Genomic DNA, 27,987 nt, shown 5'->3' with positions numbered 1-27,987 from the left:
CTCCCTTCCCTTCAACCTGTAACATATTCCCTCCCACACACAAGAAAATGACTGCCAACTCCTCTGCTTCAACCTTCACGGTTCAATATACTCCTCCTCAATACCAAGGTCAGTAGAGGACGGACTGTACCCTCAATATTTCTCTGACTTCCTCTGAACCCAGCACTCACTCCTGTACTTCTGACCTGCACACCCCAAAACACACAGGCCCACTTGCACCCAGACCTGGCATGCTGCTGCTCTCCCGCCTCTCTCTTCCTCACTTTCTGCTCTCCTTCCTGACCTTCCAGAAGCTCCAGTACAAGAAGACAGGCCTAGTCTAAGGTGTTTGCTGTGGACTCGGTCTTCCCCACTGTGGGCTCCCAGGAGACTCCCCTGCTCAAAGACTCACCAGGATGCTCTGATACTGTGTTGTCCTTTCGTTTTCCAGGTAGATGCGAATGACGCACCTGCCTCTCACCCGCCTGTTGTACTGGGGCCATGGGGAGCACCAAGTGGAGACCCCTGATGTCCTGGACTCCAGCTCTGCCCCTTCCCTGGGGGAAGGCTCTGGCTCTGGGGTTGGCTTAGGAGCCGTGACAGGAACTGAGCTTGTAGCTAGAGGAGAAAAGATGCCAACATGACTGCCTTGCCCTGACCTTCGCACAGACAGACAATACCCCTGCTGCCAGGAAGAACTCAGGCCCTTAGCCCACACAGGACCTCTTTGCAGACTGGGATCACTTCCTGAATGGACAAAGGCTTATCCTAATTTCCAGCCCAACACCAGGCATACAGACTCCCTGCAGTGTGACAGCAGTCGGACCTTTCCTCATATACCCTTAGGTACTCACCACAGTCCGCCTGGCTCTCAGGCTCTGCCTGGCTTGATATGCCACCTTCAATTGGGGCCAGGAGGTGGTATGCTTGGTGCTCCAGGAAGAGATACATGTATGGGAGCAGCTGCTGCAGACTCAGAGAGCCTGAAGGCTGATGGGAAGCTTCGGTGAAGAAGTTCACCCAGGTCCCCAGGAAGGAAGATGAGGCACTGTGGGGAGGCAGGTGTGGAGTCAGCAAAACCCTGGCCTTCCCTTCGCCATGGCCTCCAGAGCAAACCTCTGACCCTAAACTCCTGAACCGTCCCTGGCTCTGAACACACCAGTGCACCCCAGACAAGTCACAGTGGCTGTACAGGCAGGGACAGGACAGGTCGCTAGGCAAAGAACCTTCAACGATGGAGCATTAGATCCATGGTATGACCAGCTCTCCCCTCCTCTGGGCAGGCCTGACACTCTGCTTCCCCTTGGCTCCGTGCTCTCCAACCTGGAATGCACCTTCCAGGAGTGTCTGTCCTCCTGCCCACTCTTCTCAGGGCTCAAGAGACACCTCCTCCCCTGGCGTGGGCTGCAATGCTACCTCATTCTCTGTGAGTTCTCACTGAGTCCCCCTGAGTAGCGGTGGACCTCTCTTTTCCCATGAGTTCAGACCACATCTCTGTGGCCCTGGGGGAGGACAGGGAGGTGTGGTGTGAAGGATCCATTGTCCCAGGGGCTCTCCCAGAGTACCATGACTACCTACAACTCCCCGCCTTACCCCTCCTACTGTTGAAGCCCCACACCTTACACTGCAGGCAGAAAACTGAATTGGGGAGAGCAGTCTTTCCTCAGCCTTCCCAAGTCAAATCACCTTGCAGGTCCCTATTCTGGAAACAGGAGCCCACCCTCTTGACCCCAAGCCCATTCCATGTTGAAGTTGGTCCAGGGGTCCACCATAGTCACTGAAGAGGACAACGTGCAGTTATGCCTCATGGAGTCAGGGATGCAGTCACATGTAGGATATGTACTCATGGCACCTGCGGTTTTAGGCTGACCCTCATGAAAAGGGACACAATGGCAGTCATTTGCACCCCATTTTTCACTGAATTATGAAACGTGACTGGAAACGTGTCTTCACACAGTGGGTGCTTTCTCCATGTTCATCAGTGAATGAGCCCAAACTGCTGATTCCCACATATCTCTGGGTGTGGGAGCTGCCATGTCCAAAGCCCCTGTCCAGCTATGTCCCAGCTAGGATGCTCTGTCCCACTATGGAAACTAACATGTCTTTATTAACCCAAGAGTGCTTTTCCCAAGGCCCGAGTTTTGAGACGCCTCTGGCACAGATCTACTTTCTTCACAAAGCCAACATCACACCAGAAAGACCACCTGGCCTCACTGAGTCCACCTGGGAATGAGCTCAGTGCACACCATTGAGCTGTGGTGCCCAGTGTGTGGGGACTGCTCCACGGACCTCTGTGGATCAGCTGGACTCAGGATGATTTCTCTGCCTGAGAGGGTAAGTTCACTCCCCTTGCAAGGCTGTGGCAGGCACCTCCAGGACTCGTCCCATTCGGGACTGACATTCCACTATGAGTGTGGTCCTCTATCTCATTAGGTATCACAAACCTTTGGGTCCCTGAGAGGTACATGGCAGCCCCAAGACCCAGGCATGAGGGGGCTACACACTTGGGCTTGGTGGTCTGGTGCTTACCTTGGGAACAAGAGATCCAGCACCTGCTGGGTGGGGATGGAATCCCAGGAGATTAACCCCATGTTGCTGCTGAAATGTAGGTTCCTCCCACAAATGACAGGCAGGAGCTCATTCCTAAGCTGGTCCTGCCTGTAAGGTTCAAGGCTCTGTACCCTGAAGGGCTCCTCCGTGTTCTCATCATTTTCACCCTGGGTTGGGACCAAGAATGGTGGGTTCAAAATGGAAATGGTGACAAACAGAAAAATGATTTCTGCCAATACACTAGAGTCAAAGCACAATGGGACAGTTCCCATCAGTACACACACACACACACACACACACACACACACACACACACACAGTCAGAATAGGAGTCCTGGGCCATTCATCAGGGATCAGACTAGAGGGCCTGCTGGGCTCACCTGCCCTGTGCTACTCACTGTTACTCTTGAGCTCCTCTGCGACAATCGCCAGAGGCTCTGGCGTCTAAGATGAAGCCTCACCCAGTGCATCCACAAAAGGGCTATTTGGTCCCCCTGAGATTCCTGGGAGCCTGAGGCTCGGCATTGTTTGCAAGGACAGGAGAACATCCTTCTCACTCCAGTTTCTCCAACCAAATGAGCTCGGATGGCTTGGTCAGTGAAGTGGGTGCCTGGATACCAGGGTTCCATGTTCTGTTTGATCCATTGTCAAGGCAATGATGTCATTTCCTGTGCCCATACCTGAGCCTCTTTTCACATAAGACCACTTTCAAAAGCCCTGTGGGCTGCTGATTTCTCCTCCATGCCTACCCATATAAGGTGCGCAGGTGTTCACCAACAACTACCCAAACATCCCCACCAGCATCTGCCCTGCTTGGTGCCACTAGAGTTCCAGCTTGCAGCCATCAAAAATGCATTCACAACCAGTCCTTCCCTCTCAGCAGCTTTTGGACCCTGGTCCCATCATTGTGCAACTCATGCTGTGCCCAGTCTTTTCTGGAAAGTAGGGTAGCATCTAATCTCTAGGGTTTATTGTGTCTATTGGCCTATAACACCCTCTATTCTCTCTGAAACCAGAGATGGGACTCCCAGGTGGCTAAAGCACAAATGTAGAGATGGGACAATCACAAGAAGGGGAGAGACAAAGAATGCACCCTAACTCAATCAGGCCTGTGTCCCACACAGGGACGTGGCCAATGTCCGTCCCATCGTGGCTGCAGTTCCCTCTCTACACCATGGCAAGTTGGAGGGGACTGAGATGCAGAGGCTGCTCCCCTCTGCCTTACAACTTCCCAAGGCTTCTCCTAAGATTTCAAAAGGGCCAAGTGTGTCTAGTGTTGGGATCTCACAGAGACTCCGAGGTACCACAGCATCCTGCTGCCCAGAACCGGTTCACCCCTCACCTCAAGGGGGCTCAGCCTCTGGATTCATGGGAATTGAAGTGGATACAGGTGATGGGATATCACCTCCAAGACTGAGTTATGCCAAGTCCATGACCCCTGTCTGCATCCCTGTCTCCAGCTCCACTCCCCTCTCTCTCTTTCCTCCTCAGAGCAAACAAATCCATTTAGCAAGTGTGTCCTGTGATAAAGTCATGACAGTCACCCATCCTCTCATTACAAAAACACTGAGGCTCAGCCAACATGGATCCCACCAGGAACACAGGCATGAACTCAGAATCTGATCCTCCCAGCCGAGCCTCAGTGGAGCCTGGACTCCCAGCCTCCTGAGTCAAAGAAACAGAGGTGCCTAGCCGAGCCACCTTGGATGCAGCCGCACACAAACTGAACTCATCATTGCCTCTTGCTCTCAGTGGTGAGTAAGAGGGGAGGAAGTGTTTCACAACCCTGGACATCAAGTGCAGTCTCTAAGCTTTGGGGTATGCTCTGGCCTCTGTCTATCTGCCCAGGCCCTCCAAACCCACACTGGCCTTTTACTCAACCTCCTCCTAGGGCCAAACTCAATCCTGCCTCTCAATTTCTGCTGCCTTCCCCAACACACTGCTCCCCAAATTGAGCAGGGCTGGCTCTCTGTTATCATGCTGGTGCCAGTAGCAATGCCACCCCACTGACATAATTCTGAGTCCCAACCTAGGCACTCCAGCTGTCTTTGCCACACCTGGCCTGTATGGGCTCTGGCTCTTGCTCTTTTCTTTCATGTGCATGTGTTTTGAGGTTTTGAGTTTCTCCCACTGCAGAACTGCAGCTGTGGCAGGGTAGAGCTCATGAGGGTGACATTCTGAGCCACGTCCAATCCCATCAGGACTGTTAACTGAAGTGATGCCGGAACACAGTGATGAGTGAACACATGGGAGGTGGTTGGACCCACCTTGCCTCTGAGTGGCTTCCTTTCAGGACAGGAATGTAGGGATGGGAGCCCCTGGCGTGGGATGCTTTGCACAAGGCGTGACCACGGGCTCTTTCCTGGCAAAAATGGCTCCACTCAGCATGGAGAGCACTGTCATTCCTGGTGGCTAACAACAGCCCTGGACCCCAGAAAGGAACCCACACTCAAGTTTTACATCTGAGTGTGCGTGTCCTCGAGGAAATGAGGTCTCCTGATCCCAGGTGCAAAGGGGTAAGTCATCTAACTCCAGGGGCCATGAAGGGACATCTGAGTTTCCCTTGTCCTTTCCCTCTGCTGAACCCAGGGTGACCTCACACTAACCACAGTTAGGACCCTGGCCTCATTCCCCAATGAGGATCATTAGGCTCCATAAAAAACAGTCTCTAAGATGCTCAGTGGACCAACACCCTCTGCACAAACCATAACCCTATTCACCCAAGAGGCAAGAGGATTTCTATTCAGGAAAACCAGGAAAAGGAGAGCCTTTCTCAAGGACACAAGGACATTAGTGAGTGAGGGAGTGATTAATGGATGGAGAACTATTTCCACCACCAACTTCCAGGAGCATATATGGCCCTTTGGAGAATTCTGCAGTGTGTTGGTGATTAAGGAGAACGTGTGAATCCAGGGGTCACTAGGTCCTCTCAGCCATAAGGAGGGAAACTGCCATAAAGGAACTAGGACAAGGGTGCGAGGAATGCTCACTTGGGGGGAGATCGGAAGGAAGAAAAGTGTACTCATTACAAAAGTGTCGCCTGAAAATTCTTAGCCAGCCAAAAGTCGTGCGAACTTGTGTGGAAAAAGAGTCTTTGCACAGTGATGAAGCTAAGAGCTCACATGATGGAACACAGCATCAACTGGGACCAAATCCAATATCTGATATTCTTGTAGGAAGAGGAGAGTCTGGACCCAGATACCAGGGAGACTGGGGGATACCAGCTATGTGAGGTTGGAGCCAGGACGGGATGCCCATATGGGAACCACAGATCGTGGGCAGCAATAGGAGAGTGGGCAAGGGCTGGGAGAGTTGGGGGACAGTCCCCTAGGAACCTGTGAGGTGTTTTGGCAGTGGGACCGCCCAACACCTAGTGTGTTGAGCCCCTGGAGCTTGAGGGAAGGCCCTTCCTCTGTGGTTGGCCACCCAGTTGACAGAGTTTGGTTGTAGCAGGCCTAGGACCCAGCTGAAGGTCTGAGCATGTTGGCCATGCAGGGTGGATCTGGAACGCAGACCCACTCTGATGACTGTAGGGTCTCAGCCCTGCATCAACACAAGCACCAAGTCAGGCCAGGTGGGGAAGGGCTAGGAACACACTCTGGGGGCTGGTGCCTATATTACTAGGAGCACTTCTGACCCCAATTCCCTAATCTGCTGCCAACACAAGCTACAGAGGAGGGTAGAGGGACACAGAGCATGGATCGTCCCCACTCAGTGGGCCCAGGCATGTACCATGGCCAGCAGCCTCGTGCCTTGCCCGGTGAGTCCTGAAGCGGCCCCCTCTTCCCAATCTGAGAGCTCTTCCCTTCCTCATGTGCCACTACCTTCCCACTGTCTCTGGAAATATCTACTTGGTGTGGTCCTCTGGCAGTTTATGATTTAAGTTAAAAAAAACAAAAAACAGGTCTTGGTGCTCAAAAATATTTGATTTGCCCATCCTCATCCCCCAACCCCAATATTTTCATTATTTACTCAACATATGAAATTTTACTAGCAAAAAGTTAATTTTGAATTATACAAAGTTGATTCAAATAACAGTGGTATACATAATCAATCACCGTACTTTCAATGTTTGTTCTCCTTTCCTGTTAGAAACTGCTGGCAAAAAAGAGAACAGAGTGGGCTGGGGATGTGGCTCGAGTGGTAACATGTTCGACTGGCATGCGCAAGTCAGTGGGTTCGATCCTCAGCACCACATAAAATAAAATAAAGAAGTGTCCACTGAAAACTGAAAAAATAAAACAAACAAACAGAGAGAACAGAGGACAGACTCATGGAAGTGCTTGAACTGACAAGAAGCTCCCACTCAAGCTCAGCATTCAGTCCTGGACAGGGTACGACCAGGCCACTTTGACATCTACTCCAAAGAGTCTACCAGACAGAATCCTCTGACTGATCCCTGACTGAGCCATAGGAACTGGCTAGAAAAGCCTTCACATCCTCAATACATTCTTCACTTCAGAATACTGGACAAGCATTGATATCCATCTCTCGTTACCTTGCTCCCCAGCCAACCATTCTTCAACAAATTCAAAGGAGCAACGCATGCAAGCACACAGAAAGGGATGTTCACTACACACATCCATGTGCGAAAAAGACAACTGGTATTTCTTGTTTGGGCTATTTCAAATGAAATCCCTTCTGCATGACCTCCACAAACCAAAAAAAAAAAATTGTGAAATTCCCATGTAGAAGACAAGATACACTTGCCAAGGAGGTAGTGCCAAGAATTTTGACACTCCAAATGTGGAGTGTGTGTTTAGGAGGCAGTCACAGTTTCCATGAGAGAGTCTCATGAAATCAATTAGGAAGCCCCATGCTCTAGCCCTACCATACAAGTGATGTGACCTTGAAAGAGTCACTTAGTCTTAGCAACCATCACCACTAAACACTAAGTCAATGAATAAAGGTCCTCAGGTGTCAAGCTACAAAATGTGGGATGAGCATGGATGAGGATGGGTGGGAGAATTCTCCCCCTCTAACACAATTAGGGAAGGCTGTGCCTGTCCTCAAGTGGCTGGGGGGCCTGGGGTCCTTCCACAGAGGGGGATTCCAAACCTCACATCCCCTGACCCAGGCCAGAAGACCAGGTAGAGTCCAAGAATCCTGGGGTGGCCCAATGGCAATAAAGGTCAAAAGGAACTAGGGATCTGCCTGGACCCTCAGTCCCCTACTCTGAGCAGGGCTGCATGAGGAGGCCAGAGACCATCCACAGCAATCTGCCTTTACAGGAAAACAGGGACTGCAGGCTGCCTCTGGCTCACTGAATCAGGGTGGTGTTTTCATAAAGCAAGACCACTTCCTCACATTTGACCAGCAGCTCATGCGCTGACAGCACAATGGCTGGCTTGACTCAGGCCCTGATGAATGAAATAGAAAATTCATAGCAAACCCATCTTTAGCTCTTCCACATCATCAGGGGGTGTGATTCAATTCCGTCCAGAAAGGTGTCTGAAATGATTTCTAAACATGCTGGGGACTCACCTCTGTGTGGAACTTTTCAGGAAAAAGGGGATCAAATCTCATGAAGCAACTCTTCTCTCTTCTAGCCCATGGGCAATGCAAGGAACCTGCATGATACCAGAGGTTCACTTCTCTCTTATGTCTTCTGGAAAGGATTCATTAATGCTTCCTTCAAGGTGAAGCAGAAGCTTGCATTCCCAGCTACACAGAAGTGTTTGAGGGCAGTGTCTCCCTTAAAACCCAAAAATTAAAAAACAGGTCATTAAACAGGCACATGGATTAGAGTACATGATCAATGATCCCTCCTTCCTGGAGCCTTCCACATGCCCATCTTCCACATTCACAGAGCAATGCTTGGCCATTCTCAAGACCAGGAGACCATGATGCTCATCAGGAAGTCAATAGGAACATGAACAGAGCAGCATGGATTGCAGAAGGTGGTACATCAAGGATCTTCAACACAGCTGCTAGAACACAAGAGCTTAACTTCAGTATTGACTTTCTGCCAACTACCAAGTACAATAGCAGTGTCAACCCCAACATGCAGATATGCAAGTAGTAGGTGACACCCCGCATCCATTCACAGAAGTGGGCAACATCTGCATCGGAACAAGGAAGTATCTTATCCTTACTCATAAAAATCATCAGAAACAAAATAAAATGGATGCAAGACTTCTCATTTCACTATCATGTAGCTGTTGGAATTCCCTATTAAATAATACCTCCTCCAAAATAAAAAATATCTCAGATATGTGTCAACTATTCAATGGATGACATTTTAAAACTATGGCCTTTACTTAATATTTATGTATACTATATTCCTGCCTAAGGCTCTTTGGGAAAGGAGCACATAGAATTGGATCTTTGAAAATCTCACATTTGCTGATAAATATTACTGCTGATCTCAGGCATGGCGAAGTGAAAAGTGGGACTTTGGATATTCAAAGAACGCAATGTTGTGGGATTCATGTCCCTGATCGATACATAGCAATGGTTTCTATGAAATCCAGTGAGGGAGCAGGAGTAACAAAGCTGATTGCACAGATGATTCAGGGAATACTGACAGATAGGCCAAATGAAAAATATGTTCCAGCTAACCATTGGTATTTGGGCTTCTGATCCCAGTCCTGTTTTTAAAAAAGGTGCAGACAGGCAGTGTTCATTAAAAAATGTCTACCATGTAAAAGTGGGTAATTGAAATGGCATCTAGTTACACATCTGATAGAATGGTCTGGCAAGCTATGAATTTCATTCTAACAACAACAACAACAACAAAACATAGGAAATGAGACATAAAGATAAAACCTTGTCTTCACCAGGATGCCTAAAAATAGGTTTTATTTGGCTCATACAAATATCTTTCAATAGAATTTCTGATTTATGAATGAATCCATTCAACTTGATACTGCACAGATCACAAGGTTTTCTTTATAGAATATTCTCTTCTTCTTCTTAAAGCCTCACATATAAAATGTCTCACAGGACATAGGAGGGGAATGACCCACAGGATGAGAGAATAGCTGGAACCGTTCTCAAATGTGCCCATGTAGCCTAAAGTTTGAAGGCATCTAATTGTACTCTAAAACAATGATGAACCTATTTGATCCATTATTAATAAATATCACCACTTTACCACTTGAACCAAATCACATAAAATTGTAAACAGATGATCATTTGCTTTGATACCTTTAGTTCTGTTTCATTACTCAGAGTCGATCAACTCTATACTTCAAGTAATGCAGATTTATTACAGAATGCCTAAGATCCTGAGGATCTATTTTAGCTCAGCCCATGGTATTGCTTCATTATTTTATTATTTTGTAAGTAATAAAATATAACTTCATGTTGGATGATATAGTCAAGCCATGAATATATCATCCAACATTGTTCTTCCCAAAATATTAGCCCCATTTCTGCGCCTGCTCACTTACTGTTTAGGAATTTTCCTAATTGTTTGAAGGTTCTAGAGAACCTGTTAGACTCGTAATGGACAAACAATCCAACATACTCCAGGGTATGTAAAGGGGCCATACGAAGAAAATAAGGTCAGCCTACAGCAATGGGCAGTTGCCTGCCCCAGGCTGGGAGGAGCCCTGGCCATGGCACCAGGGCTGCTGGGCAGCAGAAGCCTCCACAGCCCGCAGGGAGCCTGGAGCACAGCTCTGCAGAACCATGCTCACCTCTGGACAGATGCACATGAGTTCCCATCACAGGTTCCAGTGTGACAGTCCCAGGTGCACGCCTGTCATGCCAGCCACCAGGGAGGCTGAGGAAGAGGAACCTTCGAGGTCAGCCCTGGCAACCTGACCCCGTGGCAGAGGGGAAGAAGTTTACAGGGGTCTCTGAGGGTGTAGCTCAGGTAGGTCACTTGCCTCACAGGCTCAAGGCCCTGGGTTCAATCCCCAGAACCACGTACACACAAAAAGTGAACTTGGAATATTGTTTAAAATGATGGGTCAGGTACACACAAGGACTTCAATATGACCTCTCAGAGGAGCTCAATTTGAGATCAGACTGAACAAAAGACCACCTGGACCATTGACTCAGTGTCTGAAACCCTCTGTGAGCATGGGAAGCACTGCTGGCAGGACATCAGAGGGCCAGAGCACTTGTGCCCCCTGCAGGGGTGTCTCTTGGCTACCGCCAAAGACTGTTCCCCTCCTGGGGCAGCTGAGAGCAAGCTGGGCCTTGGAGCAAGGACTAGTGCTTTAGATATAGACTATGCAAGCAAGGGGCAATGTCTTTAATAAAACTAAAATTAAAAAGTCACGTTGAAAAAATTTTAAAAAGAAGAAAATAAGTTCAAGTAGAGGAAGCCCATTTTCACAGGAAAAAATTCCCCAGTGAAAAGCATCAGAATAGATACCAAGAAAAATACCAACAAAAACAGTGTGCTCCCACTATGTATCTACTCAACATGCAAAAGTTAGAAAGCTAGATAATACAATCCTGGCCACAGGTAGAGCTATGCAGAAGAGCCACCTGGCAGTGCTTAGTCAAAGAAGTAAACGTGCACACTCTGACCTAGAAATTCCACCTGTGTGTAAACCAGGCGGTGCTTAAGCAGTTTCACAAGGGGACATGCACAGGGAAATTTATCCTCAGGTTCTTATAGAGTTGTCTGTGCTTACAGGGAGTTGATGGTTGTCAAGATGCCCACAGCTGCGAAAGTCAAAAGCTAAAAAAATAATAGATGCCAACCTGGATATATTAATAGAAATCAATGAAAAACAATAGATTGATACATGACAGTAAAATCCCTGAGTTCAAGTTCTTGCTGTCCTACCCAGAAACAATCATGCTTGGTTAAGACACAGACATACTTCAAGGCAAAAAAGGGAGAAAATATAATGTCATTATTAGTTTTCTTAAATGCAAAAAAGGCAATGGTAATATTTACCCAGCCATGACCTGTTATGCATAATATGTGAGATTATTGTGGACATGTTGGTAAATGATTATCTACTCAGATCCGTTCCGTGACTCACCAAATGCAAAGGTCCATGAAGAATTATCGTCTCCATGAATTCATCATCAAAAGCCTTGAGTCAACAGGGGCTTCACAAGATGGCTTCTTGGCCAACTTCATGAGTGCGTCCTCAGACAATGCTTCCACCTGAAAGATGTCACCAACTTGTTCTCATTCACATCTCCACAGTGCCACAAAAAAGAAACAAAGTCTGATACTCTATTGAGTGAATCCTCAAGTGGACCAAACACCATACTTCCTTCCATATTTTAAAATTAACAAATGGAACTTCACCTCAATAACTTGCATTAGGCAACATGCACCCGTAACCTCTTACAGGTACTCTTTTACATACTCACGTGTCCTAGGTTCTGATCTAACTGTCCTTTGAGCAGTCAGAACACGTGCTACTTCACATTCCTTACAGGCGACCAGCCCATTCTCGGCCAAGCTGAAGACAAATCCCTGGTCACAGGAGAATAGAAACATATCTCCTGCAACAAAATGCAACAGGAAACATTGGGGTTTTCAATAAAAACTCCAGGGACACCCTTTTGAAAATCACTTAACCCCTGAAAAGGCACCTGCCATTCTCCTTGCTGTGGGGGGTGGCGTATTTAAGTCAATTTTTAAATACCTTTTCACAGTTGAGAACATCACTGCACACACACAAAATAACAACAACAACAACAACAACAATTATTATTATTATTATTAATATTATTATTAATTAATTATCATTATTAATTATTATTATTATTTAAAAAGAAGGGCATGGAGCAGGGAAGCAGCTCAGGACAGGACACCCGGGAAGCAGAGAAAGAGCTCCCCTCACCAGGACAGAATAGGAACCCCAGGGGCCTTCCCTAGAGACCCACCACCTCCAGCCACACCCTACTGCCTACAGTTACCACCCAGTTAGTCCCCACCAGGGGTTCAATGCACTAATTAGGTTAAGGCTCTCCTAACTTGCACTGTCTCACACGGGAACTTTTGAGGGACACTAATAAACCATCACATCTGTGAGCTGCAAACATATGTACCCTCACCCTTTCTCATAGGACGTTTTCCCCAGCCACCAGCCTCAGGCCTTCTGTAGTTTCATGGATTGGAAATCTCACTTTTGAATGGTGCATTCAACTGAACACACTGCTCTACAGGGAGCCATGTATTTCTGGTCCTATATACACTGGACAGAGAGATGTTGAGGTCCTACTAGGTGTCAGGTACTGTTCAATATTCTGGGATACAGCACAGACCTGGCCTTGGCCTCCCAGAGTCTGTCATTTAGCTACTTGTTTATGTGTAGCCTGAGATTAAGGAAGCTTTGAGTGGGGAAGGTAGGGGTGTGTGTGTGTGTGTGTGTGTGTGTGTGTGTGAGAGAAGATTGTCACCATTCACAGATTACATTTAACTAATTAGTGTTGGGAGCATCAAAGGCAAATGAAACAAAATCTCTTCCCCAGGGCAAAAGAGGGGAGCTAGGATGCATACTCAAATTTTAGTAATTTTATAGGTTACTTCCGATACACTGTTATAATTTTCCCCAGGTCTCTAATTCTACCCCTCATAAAAGAAGTCTGTATTTGTTATAGAGGGGTTTTTAAAATAATATATAATAAAAAACATCAAAAGATAATGCCTTGCTTAAGAAAACAGCAGGCATACTTAATGACCATTATATAACACTGGGGACTTTTAAGGTCAGCACCCTGTTTTATACACAGCCTACTGCTAAGAATTACGCTTCACACCTGGTGTGGTGGTGCAAAAAATATGTGGTTGGCCATTATTTTTCACATCCAATGGACTGTCTTTTTACTGTATTGATGTTATCTTTTTATGAGCAAAACTTCAGTTTTCATGAAGTCCAATATATCTATTTTTTTCTAGTTGCCTGTGCTTTTGGCATTTTATAAAAAAAAAATCATTGTCAACTCCAGTGTCCTGAATCTACTGCCCTATGTTTTCTTTTGTAGGTATTGTATTAGGTAAGAGTTCAACTTCATTCTTTTGCATGTGTATGTCCAGTTTTCCCCAAAATGATTTGGTGACAGGACTGTTCTTTTCCTCATTGAATGGTCTTGTGTCCCTTATCAAGAGTCATTTGACCATATACACAAGGGCTTATTTCTGGGCATTCTATTCTGTCCCATTGATCTCTGTTTGGCTTCCTGTCAACACCACACTGTTTTGATTGTGGTAGCTCTGTAGTAGGTTTTGAAATCAGGGAGTTTGAGTCCTTCTAATTGTTTCTCGTTTTCATAATTGGATTGGCTACTTGGATTCCCTTGATATTCCATAAGAATTTTAGGATGAGTTTCTCTTTTTCTGCAAAAATTGTCATTGGGTGCTGGGGTTGTAGCTCAGTGGTAGAGTGATTACCTAGCATGTGAAAGGCACTGGGTTGTATTTTTTTTCCCTCAGCATCACATATAAATAACTAAATGTACATTGACAACTTAAAAAATATTTTTTAAAATTGTCATTGGTGGGCTGGGGTTGTGGCTCAATGGTAGAGCACTTGCCTAGCATGTGTGAGGCACTGGGTTCAGCACCACATATAAATAAATGAAGAAAATAAAGTTCCATCAACATCTAAAATTTTTTTAAAACTGTCATTGGTATTTTTTTAGGGATCACATTGTAGATTTGGGGTGGTATTGACATCATAATATTAAGTCTTCCAATTCATAAAAATGGGATGCTTCCACAAATTTATATGTTCTTTAATTTCTTTCAACAGTGCTTTATCATTATCATTACACTATCATCTTCCACTTCCTTGGTTAATTTCAAAGTGCTATTTTATTTTTTGTTGATGTTATTGAAAATGGTATTATCTTTATAATTTTCTTTTCAGATTAATTATTAGTAGTACATAGAAATGCAGTGAATTTGTTATGGTTTGGGTACGTGGCATCCCTCAAACACTCACATGTGAGATAATGTAGGGGTAAGGTTATCAGATTATGAGAGTTGTAACCTAATCAGTGGATTAATACACTGAAATGGATTAACTGGGTGGTAACTGAAGGCAGGTGTGGTGTGGCTAGAGGAAGTAGGACTCTGGAGTCATGACTTTGAGGATTCTTTGCTTATTGGTGGCCATGCCCTGAGCTGCTCTCCTCTGCCACACCCTTCTGCCATGATGTTCTGCCTCACCCCCCGCCCAGAGCTATGCAGTCGGCCAACCTGGACTGAACCTCTGAAATCCTTAGCCAAAATAGACTTTTCCTCCTCTAAATCGGTCTTGTCAGGTATTTTGGTCACGGTAAGGAAAAGCTAACTAAAACAATTTTGGTGTGTTTTCTTGGGATCCTGCCACTTTGAAACTTCTTTTATTAGTTCTCATAAAACCAACCATGTGTTTGTGTGTAGTTTTAGAGTTTTAGATGATGTGTGATCCTATCATTTTAAGACCATTTGATTTATTCTGGTTTTTAAAATTTTGGTTTTTAAAATTGTTTTCAGTTCTTGATAGTTTTTTGGTTTTTAAAATTGTTTTCAGTTCTTGATAGACCTTTATGTATTTATTTATTTTTATATGGTGCTGAGAATCCAACACAGTGCCTCACGCATGCCTTGCAAGTGCGCTACTGCTGAGCTCCAGCCCCAGCACCGTGCCTTTGATCTTTCCCCTTGCCGAATGACTCCATCAGGGACTCCCAGGGCTCTGGGGATTACAAGTGGCCATCCTCATCCTACTCCTCATCTCAGAGGAAAAGCTTTCTGTCTTCAGGGGTGGCTCACACCCAGGCCTCTCCCCATGGCTCATCAATGGCCACCTTCCTGCCACCTGTTCACAGGGTCATACGCTGTGTTCACACACTCCTGGTGTCTCTTGTGTGACCAATTCCTTCTCCTTATAAAGACTCTAGGCATCCTGGACGAGGATGCTCCCCAGTGACCCCACTTTGAGGTAGAAGCTTTATCTCCAGATAGCTCCCATTCTGAGGCTCTGGGCTCAGGACTTCAACCTGTGAATCTGGGAGAACAGACTCAGCCCATGAGAGCAGATGGAGGAAAGGGGTGGGAAGAGGGCTTGCCCAAAGCTCCAAGGGAAAACATGATGGCAGAAACCAGATTTTCTCCTGGAAAGAAATCTAGACACCACGAACGAAAGTCAAATTCCTCTTCTCCCGTCACCCCCTGGCCCAGACTCTCCCCAGAGGTGGCTCTGGTCATCTGTTTGTTAGGGAGTCACCCGTGGTCCCCTATCTCTCAGAAAAGAGGATCACCTCAGCTACTGTCCCTAAAGCCAAGTGATGGCTGCGGTTTCCACACTGTGTGGATCTGGAGAGACACACAGTGCCAATGGACCAGCCTATGTTCAGGGCTGTGTCTGTGTTCCACAGCTGAAACATGTGGTCCAGGGTCTTCTTTCCACCCACAGGTCCTAAGAACTTGCAGTCAGCACCTGCCTCCTTATTCGCTGTGGCCACAGACTTCCTACCAGTGGCCATTTCATTGTACATGTCTTATAATTTAACACAGCATTGAAATGAACTTCCTTCTGGGCGCTTCCCAGGGCACGTATCAAGACCTAAATTTCTGTGTTGTAGGGAGCATAGCATTCGTGCATTTTTTAAGTTTCATGGATAATGTTAAATGGGCCTCCAAAGTGTATGAAAAAAGCTTATCTTCCTATGCCCTTCCCAGCACATATTATCAACATCCTTAGATTTTGTAAATAAATAAAATAAAATACGTCATTTGAACCTGTGATCATCTGCTTGCCAGCTGTGTTCCAGCGACCTCAGCCCGAGCAAAGTCCTCATCTGTGTTTCTTCTCGTGCCTCCTGTTCTACTGGGTTGCCATTTCCTCCCAATCGGTCCCTCTGTTTTGACAATGTTTGGGGCATATTTCGTTGGAGAGTAGTTTCTAATGTGGATGGTCAATTGAAGCATCTTGACAGCTTTGGGTTTTGAGGATTGAAGCCAACCCTCCCCATTTCTAGGCCACAGCCTCTTCTAGATTTCTACCAGTATTCCAGTAAATATTTCATTTGATTTGGTTGGTCTCTGTGTCTGGGTTCAAGACTTAGGTCCTGCACTTGCTAGCAGGGACATTGTGCTTTCTGGTTTGTTGTGTTGGCTTCTTGGGGACACTGTGAGGATCAGGTAGGCAAGGCAGGTAGAGTGGCTGGCCCAGAGCATGGCCCATAGGGAGCATTTGATCAACATTATTTGTAAAATGTCAGCAGTCAATTATCACACCCGGCATGAATGGCCATCCACACGAATCATCATTATTAAAATATCAGTCACAATATTTTTTTCTACTTCCATGGTGTAACTGTATTATATTCTCCATGAGTGAGCTCACAGGCAGGTTTCTTTCCATGCCTGCTTCTGTCCCTTACCCTGGAAGCCCCTGGGATAGTTTGCACTTCAGGACTAGAAGCTCTTTTTTTTTTTCCTCTTTATTTTTTTTAATGATTTTTAAAATTTATTTATTGGAGGCTATTTTACAATACACTTTTAACTGGCCATTGGCCTCCTGATGGTACTCCATGCGTCATCGGAGCCTGGCTTGCATCTGCCAGTCACCACCCTCTGGGATGAGCCAGATGCTCAATCACATCCCGGGGAGTGCAGATGGCTTGGCTAAGTCCTGTCCCTCCTGGGCCTGCAGTGTTGGGCCAGCCCCCACAATGGAACAGAGGTGTAGATGAGTAGGCACACATGTCCCGCTCCCTCCTGGGGTGGGAGGAAAGTTCTGAGGTTTCCAGGCAACCCAAGTGTACTCTGGAAAGCACCATTTATTACCCAGAGGAAGTACCTGCCTCCTCCTTGTTTACAGATTTTTTCAGGAATGTGTGTGATTTCTATCAGATTTTCAGGCTTCTCCTGGAGAGATTCCAAGGTTTTCCTCTTCTAAGCTGATTCTCCAGCTAATGACTCCAACATACTTCTGTCCAGTCAGTCGTGCGGCCATTGTTGTGGCAGCCCTCTGGTCACTTGAACCCCTTCATGCAATGATTTTTTTTTTTTCTAGGAGAAAGATGGCAAGAATATCCAGGACCTGGTGGCCCAGGCAGGGTCCCTTCTCTGGAAGGCAACCTCAGGGTGGGGCTGCCATTTCCACGTCTGATCAGTCTTGGGGACTGTGCCTGCTTATTGCTTAGTGGGAAGATGCAGCTTCAGGTCCTGACAGACGATGGCAGACCTGTGGGTTCTGCTTAAGGGGTAGAACCAAGCCCCCCAAATGCCCCATGCCCACCTGTCAGGCCCTCAGAGTCTGCTGTGCATTCCAGCCAAAGCCCTCTGCAGCCTGTTCAGGGACCAATGAGCCACTGTTTAGAGTCCAGGACATTCTGCTAGGGAGAAACCGCACACTGGCTGAGAGATGGCCAGCGATGAGCAGCCCTTTAACAGGTCTCCACGTCTTGGTGTCTTGACACTTATCTTCCACACCAAAGAAATTAGAGTGAGGCTTCCTCCAGAAAAGGTGCAATGTCCAACTGTCGCAGCTTCCAAGTAGAAATGCTGCAGCATGCTTTCAATTGCCAAATGTGTTTGGGGTTTGGCTTTTGGATGCATTCGTGAGATCAACATGCAGATTTCTTGTGTGTGTTTCCTGGGCAAAATAATACAAGCCCCAGAGAGTTTTATCCCATTGCCCAGAGATGGACAAGCACTCTGCTTTTCTAAGAAGCTTTTAGAGGGTGCTTGCAGACAGCCAGATTGGGACTCAGTGACTCATTCTCACCCTCGTTGTGCTGGTGATGGAAGGTTTATGGAAGGTCTTGAGGATGACATGGACATATGTGGTCCTCTAGTACCAGCTCTGCCTTAGTGGGGTGGGGGGTGTTTGCCTCTGTGCACACTGCCATGTTCAGCTCTCCCTGCGGAGCCAGGGCAAGGGGGACTCTCTGCTTTAAGGACCCATGGCTTCCATGCTGAAGGTTCCTAAGACCCAATCTGAGCCAAGTATCCCTTTTCCTCAAGTGCCAGTATCCCTTTTTTTCCTCTTCTGGGGCTTGACCCCACGGCTTCACTGTCTGTGTTCTTTTGTTTGTTTGTTTATTCATTCATTCATACATTCTGGGGATGGAATCAGGGGTGCTTTACTACTGAGCCACATCCCAGTCCCCATGTTTTATTTTTTATTTTGAGACAGGGCCTCGAGTTGGCTTAGGGACTCACTAAGTTGCGAGACTGGCCTCAAACTTATAGTCCTGCCTCAGCCTCCCAAGTCCCTGGGATTACAGGCGTGCACCTCCACACCTGGAGCTTGTATCCTCTTTATTGCTACAAGGAAGCCCTGGCCATGCACCATCTTGGGAACACGTAGGTCATTAGATGTGTTTGGGCAAAGCCCTGAACTTTCTGGAACCATCTCGAATCCCTGCTCTGCCCCATTCTCCCGGGAGGGGTGGGGGTGATTCTGTTTAGTCCTGAGTAAACGCAGGGCCTGAGAAAGGACACTGCATCTCAGGCACACTCCAGGGCCATTTGTTCCGGCTCCTGCAAGCCAACATCCTGTTTTGCTAGAAACTCCATCGACAGAGGCTTGGAACTCCTGTTGTCCACTCTCTGAAGTTCTGCCATTTCTTCTCAGATGGCTCCATCTCCAAATCTTTCAACCCCCTCCCCTGATCCAGGGCTTTGAAGCGGTTTCTTTGGAAGCTTCTGCACAGGGTTAAGGACAAGCCATTCCTCACATGCTCCTTCAACAGGAGGAAGAGAGGGACCAGAGGGGCCACGAGGAGCAACCTCCTGCTCTGTTCCAGGCAGCCACTTCCAGGCTGGGGCTGCAGCCTGATGCTGTCAGGATGGCTCTGGCTAAGGGGGAAGCCCTCCCCAAGCCTGGGTCACAGCCTCCTGTGCCCCAGGGCAGCTGGTGAGCACTGGTGGAGGGTGGAGGGGAAGGCTTGCCCCCCTAGGAGTCGGGTCTGGAGAGCATTCAGGTGGGAAGAGACCACTGGTCACCAAGGGGATGTGAAGCAGGGGTGACCCAGGGCAGCCATGAGATCTCCTCTAAAGACCACTGTGGTCCCAGCAGTACAAAGGGACTGAGTGACATTATTACTCTTCCCTGTTTTAAGGACAGAGATGTGGAAGGGATTCCTGAGAGTCACAGAAAACATGGCTCACAGGTTTCAATTTTCCATCAAGGAGTGACTTTGGCCGCACTGGTGGCAATTCCCTGGACCCTTGATAAGCCCCTGGCATCCTCCCAGTGAGTCCTCCCAGGCCCAGTCTCAGGAGCAGACAGCTGCTCTGACTGCTCTCCCTGGACCTGAGGATGACATGGGGTTTTGAAATCCTTTTTGTTGCCACACTGGGCATTGAACCCAGGGCCTTGCACATGCTAGGCAAGTGCTCTACCGCGGACCTCACCCAGCCCTGAGGGTGACAGGTTTGGAGAGCATTTGCTACCTAAGTCTTGGTGAGGTGAATCCCCATAGCCCTGAAGTCAGCACGTTTCTCTACCAGCTGCGTTTGCAGGGTTAAGATCTTAGCCTGAGTTTTCCCTTATTTCTCTCTCTCTCTCTCTCTCTCTCTCTCTCTCTCTCTCTCTCTCTCTCGGTATTTTGGTGAAAGGGATTGAACCACGGGGTGCTTTTCCACTGAGCCACATCCCCAGCCCTTTTTAAAGTACTTCATTAGAGACAGAGTCTCACTGAGTTGCTCAGAGCCTCACTAAATGGCTAAGGTTGGCTTCAAACATGCCATCCTCCAGCCTCAGCCTCCAGAGTTGCTGGGATTACAGGCATGCACCACTGCCCCCCAGCTCTGCACTATTCTTAATCAGAGAACCTGTGGGGCTCTGTTTACTAGGTATGAATTGAGTTGCCCTCCAGAGAAAAGAAAAAGTAACAAAGCACTGCTGTGTGGGCAAATCAGGGATGACCCCAGGACAGGGTCGGCTTTCTCTCCAAGGAAACCCCACTGTCAAAAATAAACCTCTTGGCCAATGTAGTGGTGCACTCCTGTAATCCCTGCACCTCGGGAGGCTGAGGCAGGAGGATCAAAACTTCAAAACCAGCTTCAGCAATGCCAAGGCACTAAGCAACTCAGCGAGACCCTGACTCTAAATAAAATACAAAATTGGGCTGGGGATGTGGCTCAGTGGTCAAGCACCACTGAGACTAAACACCGGTACTTCCTGCACCCCAAAAAAAAGAGCCTCTGCTAAGGACTTCCATGTTGGCTGAGGCAGCTGCCTGCAGTGCGTATCCTGCAGAATGCAGTCAATCTCCCCAGGCCTGGGCTGTGGGGAGGGGTTGGCCTGGTGACCAGGGGTTAGCCCCCAGCTAATGATCACTTGGTATTGTGGTTTGGATGTCAAATGTCCCCATTGCCCATGTGCTAAAGGCTTGGTCACCAGCCTGTGGCCATGGGACATAATGAAACATTTAGGAGGTGGGGCCTAGTGGAGGGAACGAGATCATTAGGGGTGTGCCCTTGAGGGGATATTGGGATCCAGCCCAGTCCTTCCTCTACCCCCTACCCCCACCCCGCTTCCCAGACGTGAGCAGCCTCCTCTGTCACAAGCTCTAGCTGCCAGGATGTCCTACTGTGCTGCCACAGGCCCAAAGCAACAGGGCTAAGGTCCCATGGACTGAGACCTATGCAGCCATGAGCCAAAAGAAACCCTGTTTCCTTTTAAGGGGATTCTCTCAGATGCTTTGTCACAGCAACAGAAAGCTGACAGCACCCTTGGTCTGTGCCCTTGCTTTATAGATGGGGATGCTGAGGGCCCACAGGAAGCCGAGCAGCCCCAGTCACATGATCCTGTAAAAACAACTATTATCCATTCATTCACTGACTACATGGCAGGAGCTGGACTCCAGATCTCAGTGTTTGAAAAAGTTGTGTTTCCTTCCTGCCCCTTAATCCCTCGCTCTCTCTTTGTGTATGCATCCAAGAAGGACCTTCAGGAGATTGCAATGCCACCCAGTCATCCCAGCCAACTTTGTACTTGAACATGAAGTTCATGGGATTGGGCAAAAGGGGAGAGTGGGGAAGGCTTATGGGGGCTAGCAAAGATGGTGAAATCAGATGGACATCATTACCCTAGGTACATGTATGACTGCACAAATGATGCCTCTCTACAACGTGTACAACCAGAAAATTGAAATGTTGCACTCCGTTTTTGGTACGGTGAATTGAAATGCATTCTGCTGTCATGTACAACTAAGTAGAACAAATAAAAATAATAATAAAAAAAGGAATAAGAAAAGAAATTTTACTTGTGCAAATTTTTTCTATATACTTCTAAAGGATAAAGACTTACAACAGGTAGCCACAGTACCATCATCACATGCACACTGACTGTTCCTTAGTGTTGCTCACAGCCATCTCATGATTCTAGTGAGTGGCCATGGGTCTGACCAACAGTGGGGGTCTGAACAGAGTCTCACGAGATACACAGGCTCTGAGCACAAGGACCAGGAGAGGGTTCTGGGACATGTGACTTTCTGCCTGTGGTGCCCCGGTGACTAACACAGAGCTCATCATCATCTACTGAGGGACAACAAGGAAAAAAATTCACCCACATGGTGGCCTTCCCAACAGCAAAAGCATCAAAGAAAAATCCAAACTATGAAAAGTGAAAAAACTGGCCCAGCCTGTGCCTCTCCCCAGCTCACAGTTTGGGCTCCTACAACATTCCACGCACTTCTCCTTTCAACTGCCCACAGAACACCTGCATACACAGCCAGCCATGAAGAAAGCCAGAGACCTGCTCACCTGTTCTGAGGCAATCTGGAGACATTACATTTGGATGTATTTATGAAACCCAAGTTTAGACGCATAACATTATCTATATAAATCTCTAATATGATGATATATATACTCGATTTTTAAAATTAAGTATGCTCTATATTTACAAGAGGCAAATGGTTTTGGACACTTGTAGAAAGATTCAAATGTCCAGAGGGATGGGGAAAAAATACATTGCTATAGAGTAAAACTATGATATCAATGGAACTTCTGAGTGGAATTTAGATTTTAATTAACCAGGAAAATAAGACCAACAATTTTGCAATTTGTAAATGCTGAATCCCAAGAAATGAGGTTCATCACAAGTTGCAGAAATGCTTCCATTATTTGCTGCCATCAGTTATTATTTAATTTGGGAAAAGTACTGTGTTTTTAAGTTATACACAGGAAAATAAAATATGCAAGACATCTGAGGCCTGGGATGAAAGGGGCTTGAATTCCAGTTCCTAATTTAAACAGAACAAAGTAAACCATGGAAGTCCTAGAGGGAAATATATAACCTTCAAAAGGAGGCTTTCTAAGCAAAACACAAGCCAGAAGTGATCTAGAACTGATAAATTTGCTATATTAAGGTTTAAAACTTCTGTGGATTTTAAAACTTTAGTGTGAAAAAAAATTAAAAACAAAGTCAAAATATCTGATAGACAGAAGGCTCATGTCCTCAACTTACAAGAAGCTTATCCCAATCAAAAAAGAAAATAAACCACCCAATTAAAAAATGGGCAAAGCACCTGAACTGACAGATGTCCAAAGTGAAAGCGCAACGGCCAATGAACATGAAAATGGAGTCCGCACTCTCCTAACTTAGAAAGTGCAGGTGAAACTAGGAGAGATGTCTCAGGGACCAGAAGACAATCAGTAAAGTCTGATAATACTCAGGGCAAGGATGGGATGGCACAGAGGGACATAAACTGCTGCAAACTTTGAGGAGGCGATCTGGCAATGTTTGACATTTACACCTAGTGCAGCAACAATTTCAAGATATTTCAAGCAATTTCAAGACATTTCCCCTATTGCTCTTCTTGCAAAAGTTCAACAATCTATGTACAAAAAGTTCAGTTTTTTTAAGTAAATGACACAAGTTTGCAAACAAAAATATTCAGCAATAGGGAGCAGGTAACAAAAATCAGGTCTGTGCATACGCGGGGACACTAGGCAACCAGTACTAGAACAGAGGGGAATCTGCTGTGCTAACCCAGGATCACTGAGGGCAAAACCAAGCAAGAAGGGCAAGGTGCAAACTCACGACTGTAACATGATGTCTTGGTGAAGTTTTTATAAGGTTAAGGGTGATAGCTGGACAAAAAATTACTGAAAAGATATTTTTTGGAAAGAGACAACAGTAACTGCTAATCATGATTTCTTACACCAACGTACTATCATGTGTATTACTTTTGCTTTGAAAGTGTCAGTATGAAGCAACTGATGGTTTTTCTGTTCTATGTGAATATATATCACAAACTAGATGTTCACTAGGGAAACTTTAAAGAAAAGTCTAAAGAAGAAAATTTAAATGACTGGCAAACCTACTAACCCACATAAACACTTAACAGTATATAATCTTCTAGATTTTTCTTAACATACAAATGACTTTTAAAAAATCAACATTACTGACACATTAATTACTGACACAGTAATTATGTAAGTGATTTTTCACAAGCTAGAGAATATTACTTTGGACAGCTATCCTGTTTTTGTAACTGGGCCAGATTGGACTTGCTCTTCTAATTTTTCACTATTCTACACAATACAATGGTGACTTAACCCTTTTAAATACCCACTGTCCTCAGATGTAGGCCTTGGAGCTCTTCTTTCTTTACCCTGAGAAGCTTTGTGGTTTACCACAAGGTTTGTGAGCCCAGACCTCTAGATGCTCAGTGAGGGGGAAAGTGAGGCCAGCAGCAGGGCCCCGGGCTCCCAGCAGGGCAGCCAGGCCTCTGCACACCACCACCTCCATGTCCAGAGTCACCCCACTCACCTACAGCTCCCTGCCCATCCCCCACAGCCACCAGGACACGGACCCATCTCTTCCTTCCCTCATTGGCTGTCATATTAAATACATTTCTTACCTAAAAGACAAAATGGCTCACCAATAGGACAGCTGAAGAAAACTCTGAGGTAGAGGACGAGGACCTGCTGGCTCAGCCACACAGGCTTGGTGAGGGGCCCACACCTCTAGTCTGTAGGCACAGAAGCAAACTCCCCAAATGAAACCTCCCTCCGGAGCATTTCCTCAAGAACAGCATGGAAATAAGACTTTCTCCTCCTATTTCACAGGGTTATTAGGAGAGTTAACTGAGATCACCTTGAAAAGAATTTGCAACTATATACCTCAATATACCCCATCGTAATCAATGTACCACAGGAAAGAAAACAGTGTGGGTTGAAGTTGGAAATAGTTTAACGCTGACTGTAAGACACATTCCAGGGTCAGAGACACTAAAGTGTCTTAGAAATGGTGAAATACAACATAAGAAGTTACTTGGCTGGACTGGCTCGCTACCTTAAGGATGAGGCTGAAACGAGGATACAAACTTTGGAAATACCTGCTGATTATGAACTTCAGGAAAATCTCCAATTTTTTCGGCCTCTTTTAAAGGCCAGGAACTATAAAAGTATCAACTAAATTGCTTCAAAGCTAGCTGACTCTGGCTCATGGTGGCCCCTTTCTTAGGAAATGGCGTTGGAGGAAAAGGGAGGCTGAGTCCACTCTTGTGGATGATCTAATAGGAAACAACCAACATATGAAAGACTCTTTCAATGGGATCAACTTTCCAAAGCTATGAACTGGGCTGGATGCAGTGGGGGAGGCTGAGGCAGGAGGAGGGCAAGGTCAAGACCAGCCTGGGTAACTTAGCAAGACCCTTCTCAAAATAAAAGTAAGAAGGGCTGGGGATGTGGCTCAGTGGCAGAGTGCTTGCCCGGCATGCACAAAGCCCTGAGTTCAATACCTAGTGTTGATGGGGGGGGAAATAATACACAATGGGATGCTAACATAAAATGCTTGTAAACACACTTTAAATTCCATGATATAACTGATATTTAAGAAACAACATACATATTCAGAGAGGCTTTGTCACAAATTTGATATATTGATTGTTCCACTTTTATTTTTTTTTTTATGATAATGGGGACTGAACTCACGAATACTCAAACCATTGAGCCATATCCCCAGCCCTATTTTGTATTTTATTTAGAGACAGGGTCTCACTGAGTTGCTTAGAGCCTCACTTTTGCTGAGGCTGGCTTTGAACTCAAAATCCTCCTGACTCAGCTCATGACCCCTGGGATTACAGGCATGTGCCACTGCACCCCACAAGGTAACAGTTTTAATCATTCATTTAAATTAAAAAGTGGCATTGAAATTCTATGGAATTCCTGTGCAATTCCCCTGCACAGAAGATGTAAGGAGACCCTCATCATTATACAACATACATATATGTTGGTGTGAGGTGGAAAGAAAGAAAAAAGAATGAGAGAGAGAAATGTATCACAGTAGATTGGGTAGAGAGAGGTGATATGGGGGAGGGGAGGGGAGGGGAGGGGGGATAGGGAGGGCAGCAGAATACAACAGACACTAGTATTACTGTATGTATATATGTGGCTGTATAACCAATGTGATCCTGCAATCTATACACGTGGAAAAATGAGAATTCATACCCCATTTGAATCAAATGTATGATATGTCAAGATCATTGCATTGTCTCAAGCAACTAATTAAAATTAAAAATAAAAAATAAAAATAAAAACAAAAAGAAATTCTATGGAACTTATGATTCACTAGATAAAACTAAAATTTTGTATTATTATTCACTGTATTATCATTCAATTTATCAATTTAAGTGGTAATACTTTTGTTATTTTAATTTTTATGTTTATCACAAATTTTTTTATTGTATTGCTTTTGTTTTCTTTATATAGGTCCTGCACAGGCACAATTTTATTTACCTGTTACACTGTGAATATTTTCCCACATTCATAAATATTATTCACAACTATGATTTTTTAATGCCTACCGTTAAATTCAGTTCTTTATTAACATGCATTTTACTATTTTAATTTCAAGTATAAGACTGTTGAACTTCAAAGGCTATTTAAATTTACTATTATTTCAACTCTTTCTGACACTTTCTGGAGGGACAATGAGGTTAACTTATACACCTGTTAATTACACTTATGTGAGTGAAGTTCATGTTTGAATCACATGTGTGCATGTGCACACACACCACATGCACAATCCATTGTAGCATCTATGTTGACAGACTGAACTCTTTCTACTTTTTGCAGTGCTGGGAATTGAACTCGAGGCCTTGTGCAAGCTGGACCAATGCTCTACCACTGAGCCACAGCCCCAACCCAAGTTCTCTCTTAATCATGCAAGTTACACCATTTACTAAATGGGACCCATGGCATTTAAGTGAGGCCTCTACAACAGGGGACTGTTTCAACAAGTACAAGGTTACATCCTCTTCAGTAAGTTTTGAAAACCCATGAGTTTTTGTGTCTTGGAGATCTAGAATTTCAAAGGCCATTTCGTCATTGTTGCGAGGGGCAAAGTTGCAACATATGCAGTCGAGGAGGAGAAATAAAGAATGGCCTGCACTTCTGTCCTTTTCAATGCTTTATTCACTAGAATCACTTAATAAAATTTCACTCTATAGGTTCTTAATCAAGAAGACGACCATCCTTCATGCTAGGCACTGCAACAGACATAATCAATTCACAGCAAATGATTCTAGATTAATTCTAAGCACTGCAAACACACTTAATCATGACAGGCTAATGACAGACATTCCCTCTGCAGGCTAAGTTCAAAAGTCTCAAGCCTTAGGCTTTATGTCCAGCAGACATACACACTTACTCAGACCGCGGTGATCAGGTCAGGAACCAAGGCAGGCTTCTCCTGGAATGGAGCTGATGGCCGGCTGAGAAGAGGGTCACAGGGAGAAGTTTTGGCTCTCACCAGGGTAAAAATATGGCTGTAGAGTTGGAGAGCGGTAAGGATCAGGCACAAGATGACAAGTGATGAGATGTCAGTCCAGGTCCTCATCAGACTCTCCAGCTTAGGTGCATCCTTGTTTTGGCTGGCTGAATGTCTGTTCATTTGCTCTATTATTTATACTAAATTTTGGAACTTTTGACCTCCCTTTCAATCCTTATCAGTTACCACCAGATTTCTCAGTGACAACATTCACCCTGGGGTTAAAACATCTGGTATGATGGTCCCTCCCTGATTTTCTCACCTTTCCCTCTTTTCAGGGGAGAACAGCCTGACAGAGGCTTCACTCTGTTTTTCAGGGTGGGGAGAAGTGACTTGATTGTGTCTGAGGCCATCCTGGAGGGCTCCCTTAGGCATGCCAGGTGAGACTGCAGCTTTCAAACTGAAGTTTTTAAATTGGAGTCGCTTAGGCTCAGGCCTAAGGCCATCCTCACACTCCTGAAATAGAAAAGCACACTGGCTTCCACAGAGGTCTCCCACTGCAGCCCAGCTCAGCAGGACTCAGGAGCAGTGACCTCATAAGTCCACATAACTGAGGACAAGGAGGGCTGGTGGAGAGTCAGAGGCAGATGTGGGTCAACAGTGCAGGTGTGCGAGGATGAGGGGCACGCTCGAACAAGAAGAGTTGGAGAAGAGCCTTTTTCAAGCAGAGAAAAGATGATCAGAAATAAAATTCCCAAGGCCTCTGGGTCTAAAATACTCCTCTAAGGGTCAAGGTCAACTCAGAAAAAAATGAGGCTGTGGGCATGAGGGGGAGAGACCAGCGGGCCCAGCTCTAGCCACCTCTCTT

General features: G+C 46.0%; 1 protein-coding gene across 1 annotated transcript; it reads right to left on the bottom strand.

Annotated features, from left to right (window-relative positions):
• Positions 1 to 18: 18 nt before the first annotated feature.
• On the bottom strand, positions 19 to 27,864 carry LOC144369308 (ral guanine nucleotide dissociation stimulator-like). Its single transcript, XM_078028828.1, has 8 exons — positions 27,442 to 27,864; positions 27,060 to 27,177; positions 11,821 to 11,955; positions 11,481 to 11,608; positions 8,014 to 8,224; positions 2,509 to 2,696; positions 834 to 1,027; positions 19 to 597 (listed from the first exon to the last, which is right to left on the bottom strand). The coding sequence occupies exons 5-8, from the start codon at positions 8,053 to 8,055 to the stop codon at positions 380 to 382; spliced, it is 642 nt and encodes a 213-aa protein (XP_077884954.1). The 5' UTR covers positions 8,056 to 8,224; positions 11,481 to 11,608; positions 11,821 to 11,955; positions 27,060 to 27,177; positions 27,442 to 27,864; the 3' UTR covers positions 19 to 379.
• Between the last annotated feature and the right edge of the window lie 123 nt (positions 27,865 to 27,987).

This window comes from Ictidomys tridecemlineatus, chromosome 12 (genome assembly GCF_052094955.1).
Source record: "Ictidomys tridecemlineatus isolate mIctTri1 chromosome 12, mIctTri1.hap1, whole genome shotgun sequence".
Taxonomy (NCBI): Eukaryota; Metazoa; Chordata; class Mammalia; order Rodentia; family Sciuridae; genus Ictidomys; species Ictidomys tridecemlineatus.
Note: the sequence above shows the minus strand (reverse complement) of the source record. Positions and strands in the feature narration are given on the sequence as shown.